The following is a 14,221-nucleotide window of genomic DNA, read 5'->3' on the forward strand; positions in this document are numbered from 1 at the left end:
TTCGTGACCACGAAAAGCAACACGTTTCGATTTTGGTCTCCGAAAGTAGCATGATTTCATTTATAGCGACGAAGAATAGTATGTTGTGCTTTTTCGCTACGAAAACTAGCATGTTGCGGTACTCCACCGCGAAAAACAACATGTTTCATAGGTTGCTTAGCATCTACTTCAATTGTTTGTAAACTGAACTGTGCTAGCCTTCGTAGATTAGATTGGTTGCCTAGCGTTTAATTTATGTCAACTGTTCGTAAATTGAATTGTGCTAGTCTTTGTAAAACACACGAAACTTGTTACTTCTCGCTGCAGTGTTCGATAGACGCTATTGTTCGTGGGGAACTGCGAAACGTGCACGTTATCGTGGTGAAACATGCTTCTTTTCGGGATAAATTGAAATATGCTAGCTTTGTAAAACAAAGGAAACGTGTTAATTTTCGTAACGCACGTTGATAACATGTCTGCCTGAGCCGAGACACAATTGCAAGTAGCGTGCACGCCAAGCGAATTAGATATTATACAAATAGGTCTCGATTAATGCGAGTCTAAATAGTGCGATATTCAATTTAGTGCGAATTATAGAATGATATAATGTCGTATTTAATGCGAACGAAAATTCAATAATGTGATTTTCGCGGGACTGCTTTCATTTGGTACAACTATGGAAATAATTAATCTTTTGTTTTAACAGTCTTTAAACTTCTTCTATTTCGTAGAAACTTCTTCTGTTGCATAGTCAAATCGTGACGTGTATTGTAAATATTTACTTAATGTAAAACGGATATTAAAATAGATACTAGCATCCATCGAATCGATATTTAGTATCGTTTCCAAATAGAAAAATTCGTAGATATTCCGTCGCGTTCTATTTTTCTCGTATCAGGAATTACAGTACCTTGGGATCGACGCTCCTTTTTATGGCGTTGATAAGATCGGCCCTCAAACTTTCCAATTGCCGAAGGCCTATCCTGGGCACGACATCCTTCCCGAGCACCACGGATGTAATAAATTCTTGTGAGTATTGCTGAGCGGGCATGCTCAATAGACCACCCGGTGGAGCGAACGAAAAGCACACTAGATCTGGATAGTCCTGTTTTAGCAATATCGCTAGGATAGCTGCTGTGCCCGCTCCTAAGGAGTGGCCAACCAGTGCCACACCGAATTGATCGGTCCCCCTCGAAGGATCCTGAAACAGAAGATCGAACGATTTGCAACTGAAAGCCTGAAAAAAATTGTAAAACTCGAAAATACTGAATCAACAAATAATTCAGTGGCACTATTGGAATCATAATTGAGACTAGATTATTACGTTCTGGATATCGACCAACAATATGACATGTCCATTTTAACTACACTAAAGATATGAACCCTTGTCTTCAAACCATTCGTTTTGGAGACGAATTTAAATTTTTCTTCCACTATCACTGATCTAGTGGAGAAATTTGGAAATCTTAGGCGTTTGAATACCCTCGATTGACAGTAAGTGGCTCCCTATTTCCGAAATGATTATCAACATTCTGTTGGTTATTAATTGTGTTACAAAGTTATTCATTGTCGGATTATTCACCTCTGAGACAAGTGGTCTGTAGCTAAGGGTTAACAACACTAAATGACTAGAATACTCGTGGCATAATCTACAATTGCAACGAACATAGATAGACCGTGACCACTTTTCATACCTTTCCCAGTGCAATTGTCTTAGAAACACATGAAATGTCAAGAGTACTTGCAAGTATAGCCACGTAATAGGTATTAGTCTTATAAGTGGAATCTTTACAACCCTACAACGCCATCTAATGGTTAAGTCTCGATCTATTAATACCTCGTGGTCTTTAAAGAGTTATCTTTACAACTTCATCATATTACCTTCGCCAACTATAACCGCATAAAAGAAACACCCAAGCTCAAGTATCGATCAATATAAAGAACCAGACGAAAATAAGAACTCGGACGACATGTAAGTTCAAGGGACGTGAATATAATTATAATTACATCTCAATTTTGAATACCAAATTAGATGATTTAACACTGCCAATTGATCATCGTTTGATCTGCAATTCAATTTTGATATAAATAAAGTAATAAAGTTTTTAGGCTTATAACCTAAGTGTGGATACATTCTTTTGTATGTATGTATAAATAGTAATATGTCTGATTAAAGAAATAGTTTGAGGTATTATTAATGAAAATTATTTTTCTTTTACTATATTATATTTGTTTATTTAACAAACCCTATAAAATTAAAAATTTTAATATCATATTAGTAATTATTATTTTATTAACAACATTAATGTCTTTATTTACCAATAACTATCTTATTTTATGAATACTAATAGAAATTTCATCATTCTCATTTACTACATTAATAAATCCAACTTCTAATAATAAAAATAACAAAATATTATACTTTACCGTTTCTATATGTATACTCTTCAATATTAAATATTTTTATCAATATATATCTTTATTAAATTTAATATTGCTTTTAGGTTTATGAATTAAAATAGAGTTATTTCCCTGTAATTTTTTATTTAACATTATTTCACCCGAATTAACTGTTTCTTACTTTCTTTATCTTAATAACAGTAATAAAAGTTGTGCTACTCCACATTTTTATTTCATTTCAGTGACTGTGAAAGCCAACATAGTCCGGACAGACGTTCCGAGAGTAGACAAGTTCCTCTCATCGACAGACATCCCGTCGCATGTATTTAGGTCGCCGTACGTCGGACGTAATAAGAATCGTAAAATATGAAACAACTCGCAAATTTTCCCGATAAACTTTAATGTCGACTTTATACGACGATTTAAGTAGCTCTGAACGCGATCTCACCCGGTCGACGGCGCTTCGTTCCTCGAGACGTGGCTGCCCTCTCCTGTTCGTGACTCAAAATGGGTAACGAGCACAGTGATAAGGGGTAATTATTCTGTTTAACGGGGCGACGATGTACGACGGGTCGAGTGCGATTTGCATTTAAAACGGGGAACGAGGTGGACGTTATACCTTGGCGAGGGCGCGGGATATAATTCCTTCCTCGAGCAGCTTTTTACGGATATATTCGGCCGCCTGGACCATTCCCTTGTGGGCCAGCCAATCCTCCCGCGGCGGCGACAACGGCAACACTTCACCCTCCGCGTTCAGATCCGTCAGCACGTCCTTCATGCTGAGCGTTCCGCGTATGCTCACGACAACCTTAAGGAAAAAGAAAAAAGATGGGAACACGGGATCAGTAATTAACCTTTCCGAGGGGACTTATGCTTTCGCCCCAGTTCGGAATGAAAGCGATCGTTAGAGAGTGCATTATTAGACAGGGGGGGTTAATTTTCTCCGAGCCACTCGGTTTCACGTGTACGCAGGGAGAACTCTGTTAGGAACTGCGAGATGTACGGGTGTTTAGTGCAAATGTGAAATTTAATCAGATATGATTGTGGGAGAAACAAATGGCCGATCGTAATTTCGCGTCTGATATCTTTTAATATTATTTGAGATGTCTTAGGTCGATCGGAATATTATTTACTTGCTGTGGTTCGTGTGAATTCGATAAATTCTAATATTTATCACTAGACTGCGGATGTTTAAGCAAAATCACATTTTGGAAGGTTGTTTATGAAGACAAAAACAAAAGTAGGAATTTCTTTCTTCTTTTAGGTATCTTATCGGGTCCTAAAGAAACTAGAAAACTCGTTGCATCTGACGAAAGTTTTGTCCTTCGTTGCATTTCACAGAGACTAATGTTTATTATATGACATTCTTAGATATCCTAGCTTAAGATAGTATTGCTGATGAACACCAGATTCATGCATCGTAAGGTTGAAATGGAAGTCGGACAATTGGGGTCCTTCCATTTAAGCTGTGTGACACAAAACAATTTCCAATCGCTAAATTATTCAGATTTTCCAAAACTAATAGATACGAGGGGCCATTTATTTCTCATCGATCTAATATTATTGGCAATATACATGTTATAAACTGGTACAATAGAAACTAAATACCGTAGGAGTAATTCAAATCAATCATTGGAACACGTCATTGGGTGACTTCTGTCACTTCGCTTATGAAGCCAGTTCAGTCAACACTGAAGTGAAAATAGTCATGCGGATAGCCTCGAATTCCGAAACGCCGCGAGCAATTTTCCTGCGACACCCATCCAGTTCAGTCTCAAATGAAAAATTCATAAACCGGCGGGCTTAACGAGATCCGTTTAGTTTGCAATTAAACCCGATACGCCTGAACTGCACACGGCCGATACGAGAGGATTGCTTTAATCCCTCGGGCCGTGGCGGCAAATTCGAATGTAATTAACCGAATCGCGGTGTGTTACGACACACGCGAAGGAAGCTCTCTCCAGGACACCGTGGGTTCGGATTTTCTTTTCAATCGCGAGTGTCTTCCCAAACTTTTGTGGCTCATCGCCCCCTTTTCAAAGTTGTTTCTGTCCACCCTATTAGGTAAACCATTATAAAAATTTCCAAGTGTAGTTCTATACGTGTAATCTTTGAATCTTAAAAAATTGGATTGAATATAAAGAAAATGAAATAACTAGCAAACGACCGCAGATCTCTTCAGCGTCCATCGGTGAACAGTAGCGTTCACTTTGGGAACCTATGGGTCTATAACAGTGTCCTACTTTTTTTGGATCACGCCCCACCTTAACGCCTCAAATATCTCGATGCCCCCTCCACCTAGCATAATAGTAAACCATGTTTTGAAAAAGTCTAACATTAATATCTGCTTCAAATTAAACAAGGCACATAGGTAAAGCTGTAGGTCGATGAGGTGAATACTGTCAATGATTTTCTAATTGCGCCCCCTCCCCTATCCAAAAAATATTCAAATTTCCCACCCGTAGCGCCCACTTTGGGAACCTATGGACTACCGCGAGACCCGTGTCAGTATGGCATGCGAATCGATAAAATAGAACGCGGTGAAACCTTTTTCTTCGTGTAATCGAGCGCGACGAAGAACGGCGTCTCACCGACGTCGACATGAAAAGTCGCGTAAACGACTTCCACTTCGGCGACGTCGACCGTCTTTCGTAGCGCGGCGTAATTGCACTGGCAACAATTGTCCTCCACAACGGTCGCCTCGTCCTCGTGGCCGCCGCACGGGAAACAGCCGCATCGTAATCTGCGACAAACAAAATTCCGTCACTGTTGTGATTATCATGGGAACAATTTTCCCCTCGACACCCGGTGAAATTCATTCGCGGCCGATCATTCCGGGCGTTTCGGATGTTCACCTTCAAGATCGTGGGTTCGATGTACCCGCTGCACACAGGGTGAAGCTGCCTCTACACTGTACAGCAGTGGTGGCCAAACTATCTCAGGATAGGAGCCATAATAATCATTTTTCTATTCCATCAAAATGAATATGTTCCAACTTGTATAAAAAAACTGAAAATCTAGCTTTAAATGACAATAATACGATAACAATCGACGAATTATTTAGATAACAGGTGCAATTTGTGATATAGCCTGTAACACGAATGCTGGTATGTAACTTCTTTGGAATGTGTTGGAATGAATTGTTACCCGTTGTACATATATACTAGAATACTCATTAGTGCAATTGCAAAATCTAAAACTAGCTTCGGATTTTTGCGATTTACTCAGTTCTATAGACTGAAAGTCATAAATTAGCTGAAGGAAGCTAAGTGTTTCTTAGATGCACACCTGCACAGTGTCATCTCTTCAATAAAACTTGGAAAACCTGTTTCATAAGCTTTGTATTACATCGGAACCTGTAATAATAGGCCTCATTGGAATTTTTATCAAAAAGAAAAACTGTCATGCTCAATGACGACGTTAAGTCATTACCTTGACAGGAATCATACATCTAACCTTGATGATTAAGAGGTAAGTGTGTTTAATTCTATCACTTACCAACAAAGTAAGTTTTCAAGTAATACTGACTTTGGTCTCACTTTTCTGGATAATCGACCACTGTGCGGCGTAATTGCATCGAAAATACAGGGTATTAAAAAAAACTATTCAATATTTATATACTACATAGGACACACAATGCTGAGTGAAAAAGCCTAAGTAAATATAAGTCAGAAAGGTCAACCGTTTCTGAGATATAATCAGTTTTGTATGTTAGTGTCATAATTGACTTACTACTGGCTACACTTTACTTTTCTTCATCATTTTTACTTTCTTCGTTAGAGTAATACGCTGACATTTTCATCATGATACTTTGTAACTGTGTAATAATAAATAGATTGATGAAAACTGACTGATCGCCGATAAAATCTTCTGTCACGAATAGACTGCGGATTTTTAGCCTGGTTTACTAAAGCTTTTTTACTCAATAAAAACATGTTCTGTGTACCATATAAATATTGAATGCTTCTTTTGAACAGCGTGTATAACAATTGCTGTAATTAAACACCGGAATAGTCGATTGTTTTATCGGTGAACGGCGTGGCGAAACCATCGACTGGGGAATCAATGGAAACGTGGTGTCGCCGTTGACAAGCAGCGTAACACGCGTTGGACGTTACCTGGCGCACAGCTGACAGAGGCCGGTCGAGTGATTAACGAGGAACATCGGCCAGCCATAGGCGGCTAGGGCGAAGTGCATGTAATGTATGGCCGACTGGAAGTGGCCCAGATCACCATCCTCGGTCAAGGACAAGAATTTCGTCCGTGGAGTGACCGGAACACCGGACAAAAATTCGTACGTGTCATTTTTCCGTTGTTTCACGATCAATTCCCGTTCGATCTTCTGGAACTTCCTCAGCAACACCAGACCGGCGACAACGTCCGACGGGACCACGTCAAGGTCACGGAAGAAATCGCTCAACAACCTCGCGATGTCCGCGAACGAGTTCTGCGAGAAACAAAATTATTCATGGAACACGAAGGTAGGAACGTGACACGGCCTGATGGTCGACGGGAACACGTTTCCCGTCGTTTTCCGCGCGACACTTACGCGGCTTCTGTCGGAATTGCCCATGCAGCAAAACAATAGCCTGCACCTGTTGTCCCAGCTATCCTGGTACGCGCGTATCACCTTTCTGGAAGAGGAATGGAACGTTTGTTTTTCGGACGTTTCTTCGGAAACAATGGTGTTACTGTAAAGGCTCCATTGAGGGTGAACTTTTCCTCTGGCAAACCTTTCTTTTACTATAAATTTATATTAATCGAAAATACGTAACGAATAACACGCAAAAATATCAATTTTGAGTTTAAGAATCTATCCATTGAATAGTTATTAGGAAAAAAGACTCCGAAATTTTCACGTATTTTCTAACCTTTAATGTAACTCACTCAACTCAAATCTATACATATAATGCTTTAAACTGTATTTTTTTTGTTTTTTTTTAACTAGCTTTAACCAACTCAGATAAGTATAATGCTTTCATAACAAAAGACACAAAACAACACGGGTAATAGTATTTATTATACAAACACAGACCTGTAACTCGAGTCTAACCAACTCAAACCACTATGTTTACAAATTTACACGTGAAAGATAAACTCTACTCCCATCCGTCCCATAACCCATTATGCATATGCAACAACCACCGTAACAGTGCGTATGCAACAACAACCACAATAAGGGTTAGAAAATATATTCAAATTTCGCAACCTTTTTCGCCTCATAACTTTTCCACGAAACAATTTCTAAACTTAAAATTGGTACCGTTAAGCTCTACACAAAAAGTACTTTCCATATATATAAGTATCAACCCCAAAAAGGTTTTCCAGAGGAAAAGTTCGCATGACTTTGATACTCGAACTGCTTCAAAACTTTCACGGTGCACCGCGAATCGTTTCAACACCTTACAAATTTACTTTTTGATCAAAAGAGAGGAGAGTGGGGGTAACATAGTATACGCTTGACAGGTTTCATGCTCCTCCCCTCCCCCTCCCCCAGTGGTAGGGATGAAGTAGAAACTCTCACCAGGAACTTCTTATCCAATTCTCAGGAATCCTTTACTGCAATACTCGATATGGATGAGATGTATTAAAAAAAGGGAATGCGAAGTAATTGGATTATACACGGTGGATTCCTGTTTGAGATACGGAAACGAGATAGAAATTTTTAGGATTGTGATTTCGAAAGTTCTTTTTTCCTTTGATCAAGAGAAATTTAGTTTTCTTATCTCGTACTCTATCACATACTTTCTCTAAAATTCCATTTCGAGCATTATGCAAAAATTATTTTCATTCCCATGTTAATATAATATTATCAATTTAGCAACGAAGAAATCAATAAAATGAAATTATACAACAATGCACTAGAATTTCTAAAAATTACATTAATTACCATATTAATATTACCAACGTCAACAAAGAGGTCATCAATACAATAAAATTATACAACAATGCGCTAGAATTTCCGAAAATTAATTTTTCCATCGTGTCGTTTACAAAATTAATTGCTATTTAAAGCGCAACTGTGATTCAAACTCAAAGGGAAAATGGTAACAAAAGCGTCGCGATAAGTGACACAACAAGGGAACGAGTCGAGAGTAAAAGTCTCAGTAGAAGTGGAAGGCAATAAGTCTGCCAGCTGAAGTGAGAAAGGGAGCAAAAGAAGGAATACCCCGGACTGTTACCTTTGCCGCCAGTTTCTGTTTCTGCTGCCGCTTCGGTTGTAATGCAATTTCCCGCATCTTGATTCCGCCTCTCTCATGCTGCGCTGATATTTCTTCATTTTCACCCACGATCTGCCGGCGGCGTCGTACGTACACCATACGGTCACCATCACAGACGCCAGCACGCACCAATTCGATACCACTAAACCTGCGGTGTGCAAACTCGACTAGAATCGAATCGTCCTGATTGAAGGCAGCAGCCGCTTCCCTCTTTACCCACCCCCCTCCCCACATGAGTTCACATAACATTGAGCTTTTCATCCTTTGGACAATTTAACCGATATAGGATTTTTCTATTCGTTTGTTTTTTGTTTTATCTAAGTGAAAGTAATAGTAGCAGTGGTGGGATTCAAATAATTCAACAACTGATGCGCAACCTCAGCGTTAACTGCAAAAATGAAAAGAACAAACTTATAATGAAAAGTTTACCACCGGTGATTACCATTTCAACAAGCGGTTCGTTGAAACTACAGAACTTTTAGGAAATGGTTTTACCCAACTGGTGCGACCCGACTGAGTCCCACCACTGAATTAGTAGTATATGAAAGGAATAGTAGTACATAAAAGTAATAGAAGTATATAAAAGTAATAGTGGCGTAAAAAGAGGAGAATGATTAAACTGTGGATTTTATGAATTTATTGCTTACGTGAGGTTGTAACATATTGTAGTGCTGAAACTTTAATAGACTTTAATTAAGTTTCTAGTTTCATTTTTCAGTTTAATAACACTCGTAACAAACGGAAATCAATTTTGCCTAACTTATATTCCTATAATTAATTTCCAAGAGTGCGATTTACGTAAGTACCCGCAGTCTACTAACAGTATGAATAATATTTATCATTATTTCAAAATTGGAAATTCTTGAAATTCGATGAAAATTATTTATATATAGACTGTATTATATTTTTCACCAGCCAAATTTTAAAATGTGGTAAATATATCCTACAATTTCATGTTAAAATCTATATTCGTTGCTTTTAACATTTTGTTTACGAAAAATTTCCGAGAAACACATTTTTTCGACTTGTCAATGAGAATATTGCTTTAAGAAGGTTCCGTTCGTAGATATAGTGTTCTATAATGAAAAAAAATGTAGAGTTTTTCAGTGATCGAGGAGGATGATTAAAATTGGACAGATTCTCTTGTCCCCGTAAATCGTTCCCGTTCGACGTCGCACAAGAGGAAAAATATATGTGGGGGACGAGCAAGCTTCCAAGAAAAGTTCCTCTTACCTAACATTACATCCCTGACTTGGTCGACCGGACAGGTTTGGTAGTAGTGTGTCAGCCACGTTACACCTGCGCACAGCCATCCCGTTTCCACTAACAGCATAACTGAAAATAAAGTTCTGTCTGTAACGACTTATTCATACAGGGGTGACTCATAAAATATAGTCCCCCATTTTTTCGAAAGAAATCAATAGCTTGAGCGAAGCGTTAATTGAATTAGAGAAGTACATGCATCTAAAACGTGATTCCAATATAAAGGAATTATTTATAAAAAAAGTAGGTATTCATAAACTTTTTATATTATTTACTTGTTACCAAAAGTTGAACTTTAACTCTAAGCGCTATTTGAATGAAAAGTAATTTCAGAAGAATGTGTATAAATATCGAAATATAATACATTAAAAATGTAGAATTAAAAAATCAGAATTGTATGAAAAATTTGTTGTAATTTTTGAACACCGTATATGATAATTGTAGATAAAATATACCGTTTATAAATCTACGTACAAATCCACATTCCTTTTTCGCGTATTATACATACAACTCTGAAGTATAGCTGCAATTTTTTTCTACGAATTACATAATTCCTCTCCAATAATTTCAACTCTTTAAACCTGTATCTCTTCCTCTGTTTATTTTTTTCATTTTTTTTTATAAAAGCGTTGCAAATGTTTGAGAATCTGTAGCTTTTATCCTGGTCCGAAACCCGCTTTAAACATTTTATGTCTTCGATCCGCAATTTTATGTTTATCAAGGCGAACGCTGCGCGCGGAAATAGTTTGCTTTGATCCGTTTCGGGATGAATATAAATAATTACAAAACGTAGTCGCAGTATGTGAATACACCGCAAGCTCCATAACTTTCGAATATTTCACTTGATAAAGATGAAAAAAGAAGCAGAAAGGAAATAAGTCTTTTTACTCGAACGAATAAATAGAACTGTATTTTTTGCTTGTGTATTGATAGTTCTGAAGAAATGACAAAGTGCCAAGATTAAACTTCCAAGGGCGTAATTTTCAACTTTCTTTTTCTTGCCTGAAGAAGAAAGTAAACCATACTTTATCTTAAAGAAGGTAGATCTAAATCTGTTCTGTAATTACGTTATCACGTTATGAAAACAAGGTAAGACGACGTAAAACCATTAACAGGTTTAAGAAATATTTATCGATCAGATTACATCGGAAGGGAAGGGTGGAAAATATTTGGGTCAAGCGTTTCCTAGGATAAACGCTTTTTTGTCGGGGATGCTTGGCATTTTTTCGCTGAAAGGAAACCGCGTCGACATAAATGCCATAACTTCGCACCGGATAAGGATTGAAGGTATTGACAGTGCTTTCTTCGCGCGCCCAGCATGAAATAGCTACGTCACAAAGCTTCGACAGCTTTTGACGCTGCCTGAGCCGTGGAAAATGCGTTTGACCTAATTACCCACCAACACGATCGCGTACCTCGAAATGATTTCGAATATACATGGACAACCTATCCTGATGGGATAAACGTGGACCAATGATTTTCAAATATTTTTGGCAGAAGTAGAAAATTCTATATACATAAACGAAAAGAAGGTATAAGAACAAAATAGAGGAGACTCAAAATTAGATTAGTTTGTGACTAAGGACTCAAATGATAATAACCTTGGCCCGAAAGACTCAGATGGGTTAAGTCAGGACCGAAGAATCTGAATTGAACCAATCCATAAAGCAAGAGCTCAAACCAGAGGATCAAACCAAAGAGAGACCCAAACCATAAGTCTCCTGAAGACTCAAGCCAGCAGACCGCAGGACCCAAAGACTCAAGACAGCGGAATGCAGAACCCAAGCCAAAGACCCTTATCTAAAGACCCCTATAAAGACCTTAGCCCTTAGCCAGCAAACGGCAGAACTGATACCAGATGATCCCTGGGCATAAGCATCCAAGCCAATGGACGTCCCGGACCCAGAAACATAAAACAAAAGACCCAGAGATCCTAATTAGAAGACTTCCTGGTTCCAGAGACCCAAGCCAGAAGAGTCCTCCAGAAAGTCCTGACACAGAGATCCAAATCTAACTTAGACCCCCAGATCAAGAGAGATAGCTTAGGTTCTTGGATTCTGAGTTTATCTGAGTTGGACCCCTTTGTCCGGAGGTCCTTCGGGTCATTGGGTTCTGGATTGATGTTCTGGACCTAGTTCAATCTGAAAACTAAATGTATCAGATTCTAGTCTTATAATTTCAGATGAATTCTATTCAACTCCATTAGTCTAGAGATAGCATAATTCGAGTTTCTCAATGCTATTTTGACCCGACTCGAATCTCTAAGTCCTAGATTAGTTCGATTCGAGTCTGTCCGTCCGATGTCGATGCAGCTCGAAGTGGTCGGCCCTGAGCTCGATTAACAGAGTCGCCCACCATTGTCTCTAGCTTCGGAGTTGTTCCAGTTCGACTCGTACGGATATATTTTATTTCTCCGTAAGAAACGACCTCGGTCACATTCAGAAGCATTTTCTCGTCTTCTATATTTCCGTCTCGACTGAAGTCCCGAATCGGCGTCTGTCGAAACCAGATCAACCGAATCGAACAAAGGATCCAAGTGTACACGGAGGTGCAACGTCGGGTGGCCTGGCGCGCACTCCGTACGCATTCGACCAATCAGCTGTACGTGATCGGAATTTCCATCCAGTATCTTCCTGGGTTGCGCTACAGAGAGACAGAGCTTCCAGGGAACAGCAGTACCCGGCGTTTGGATCGGCTCCAGAACCGTTAATACGCAGCGATGTGTCTTTCGGGCGAACAGACGGCTGGAAGCAATTTCTTGGACGAAACACCGGCACATGATGTGCTGGCATATTGCGAGCATTTTAAAATGTACGGGTGTAAAAAAGAACGATACAGTTTAAGTGGGTGATAATGAATAAACTTTGACAAGAACGATTTTTTTGGCTCTCAGATGACACCTCTGGATTAGTTTCACATTTGTTAACTAAATTCCTATCGTTGTAACGTGACAGACCAGTATGTAACACATGTTCTGAAGCTTGAGAATGAAATACAGTCCGCAGAGCAATTAAGAGATCACCTCTACGAACCTGAAAAATAGGGCCAAGTTCGAATTGTCATAACTCCAAGAAAAATTATCGTATCGATATTATTAAAAAATCGTTTCAAATTGTAGAATCTTTAGTTTCAGCTGCTTTTTCAAGATTTTAGCTATGCTGCTTCTTGGAAAAGTTGTACTAATATAAAATACACTTGAAAAATTTGTTAAAATTTCGGTCTACTTTGCAATGTTACATGGGATGAACAAAACTTTTTAGACATGTTGAATTTATACTAGTCGAAGGCAAGTATCTTCCTGTGTAAAATGAGTGTTCGTCGATTGTTGTACGATTTTTTTTGGCAGAGTTTTTCAACTTTGAAGCAAAAATCATCCTTTTGACTTTAATTGCTTCTAGATAGTGAAATAATTATCCTAGGATGTTCGACAAAAAAGTAATAGAGAGATCAATCTTTCCTCTTGAAGACACATACCTTTTACTTTTTCGATTTGATTAACATTTCGATGTATCAGGTTTATTCGAAATAGGCTTATGGCCGCAACATCATGATCTTAAGTTCATTTTAAAGCGGAGGGTCTGCCGATTCGATTAAACACTATGTTTAAAGTTAACTTGTCCTATATTCTTAATAAAACAATTATGCTCTCAAAAGAAAAGTTTTTGTCATTTTTTATTAATATACCCTTACGTATCGTTTCTTACACCATCGACATTGACAGATTTTCAACTCACTAAGAAATATTACGAAGTTTCAAGTGGTCGGTAATTAGAAGTAGCGATGGCCGAATAGTTTCCTAAGTGTTTTCAAAGTTGATAATCAAATTCATTGTGGCATGAACTTCCAGGATCACTTAGTAGTAAATTATTGCATATAGTATCATCCGCAGTATATATGTACTAACGATTATTATAAGACGTATAACTACATCAAGTTGTTCAATACGATGCTTTTAAGAACACAAATATCCATTTTCCTTATTACAAAAGAACAACGTAGGAAGTGTATCTATATGTGTATACATATAAAAGAAGAAGTTCTAATTGACTGACTAACTCATCAACGCTCAGTTCTAACCGTTTAACCTAGGAACATGAAATTTTGAAATTACATTGTTTTTATGACGTAGACATCCACTAAGGATTTTTCGAAATTCAACCCCTAAAGGGGTGAACAGATAAAATTGTATTTTCTGGGAATATTTATTGTCTCTTAGTCTCGATGAGATATCAGACTACTTTTTACTTTAAAATACTATCTATTTATTCAAATGCCAGGGAAGTAATTTTAAGAATTTTTTGAAATTTCGTCTCCAGGGGGCAAATATAATAATATGTATAATACACATCTATTTTTTC

General features: G+C 38.1%; 1 protein-coding gene across 1 annotated transcript in view; it reads right to left on the minus strand.

Moving 5' to 3' along the window:
- Window positions 1-14,221, minus strand: part of LOC107190341 (sn1-specific diacylglycerol lipase alpha) — an 89,488-nt gene that overhangs the window by 21,166 nt on the left and 54,101 nt on the right. The window contains exons 3-9 of the mRNA XM_015579134.1: window positions 9,834-9,935; window positions 8,562-8,748; window positions 6,929-7,013; window positions 6,498-6,826; window positions 4,927-5,122; window positions 2,999-3,187; window positions 890-1,180 (exon numbers count right to left, since the gene is read on the minus strand). Coding sequence (XP_015434620.1) covers window positions 890-1,180; window positions 2,999-3,187; window positions 4,927-5,122; window positions 6,498-6,826; window positions 6,929-7,013; window positions 8,562-8,748; window positions 9,834-9,935 — 1,379 coding nt within the window. The remainder of the gene's footprint in view (window positions 1-889; window positions 1,181-2,998; window positions 3,188-4,926; window positions 5,123-6,497; window positions 6,827-6,928; window positions 7,014-8,561; window positions 8,749-9,833; window positions 9,936-14,221) is intronic.

This window comes from Dufourea novaeangliae, unplaced genomic scaffold (assembly GCF_001272555.1).
Source record: "Dufourea novaeangliae isolate 0120121106 unplaced genomic scaffold, ASM127255v1 scaffold177, whole genome shotgun sequence".
NCBI classification, from domain to species: Eukaryota; Metazoa; Arthropoda; class Insecta; order Hymenoptera; family Halictidae; genus Dufourea; species Dufourea novaeangliae.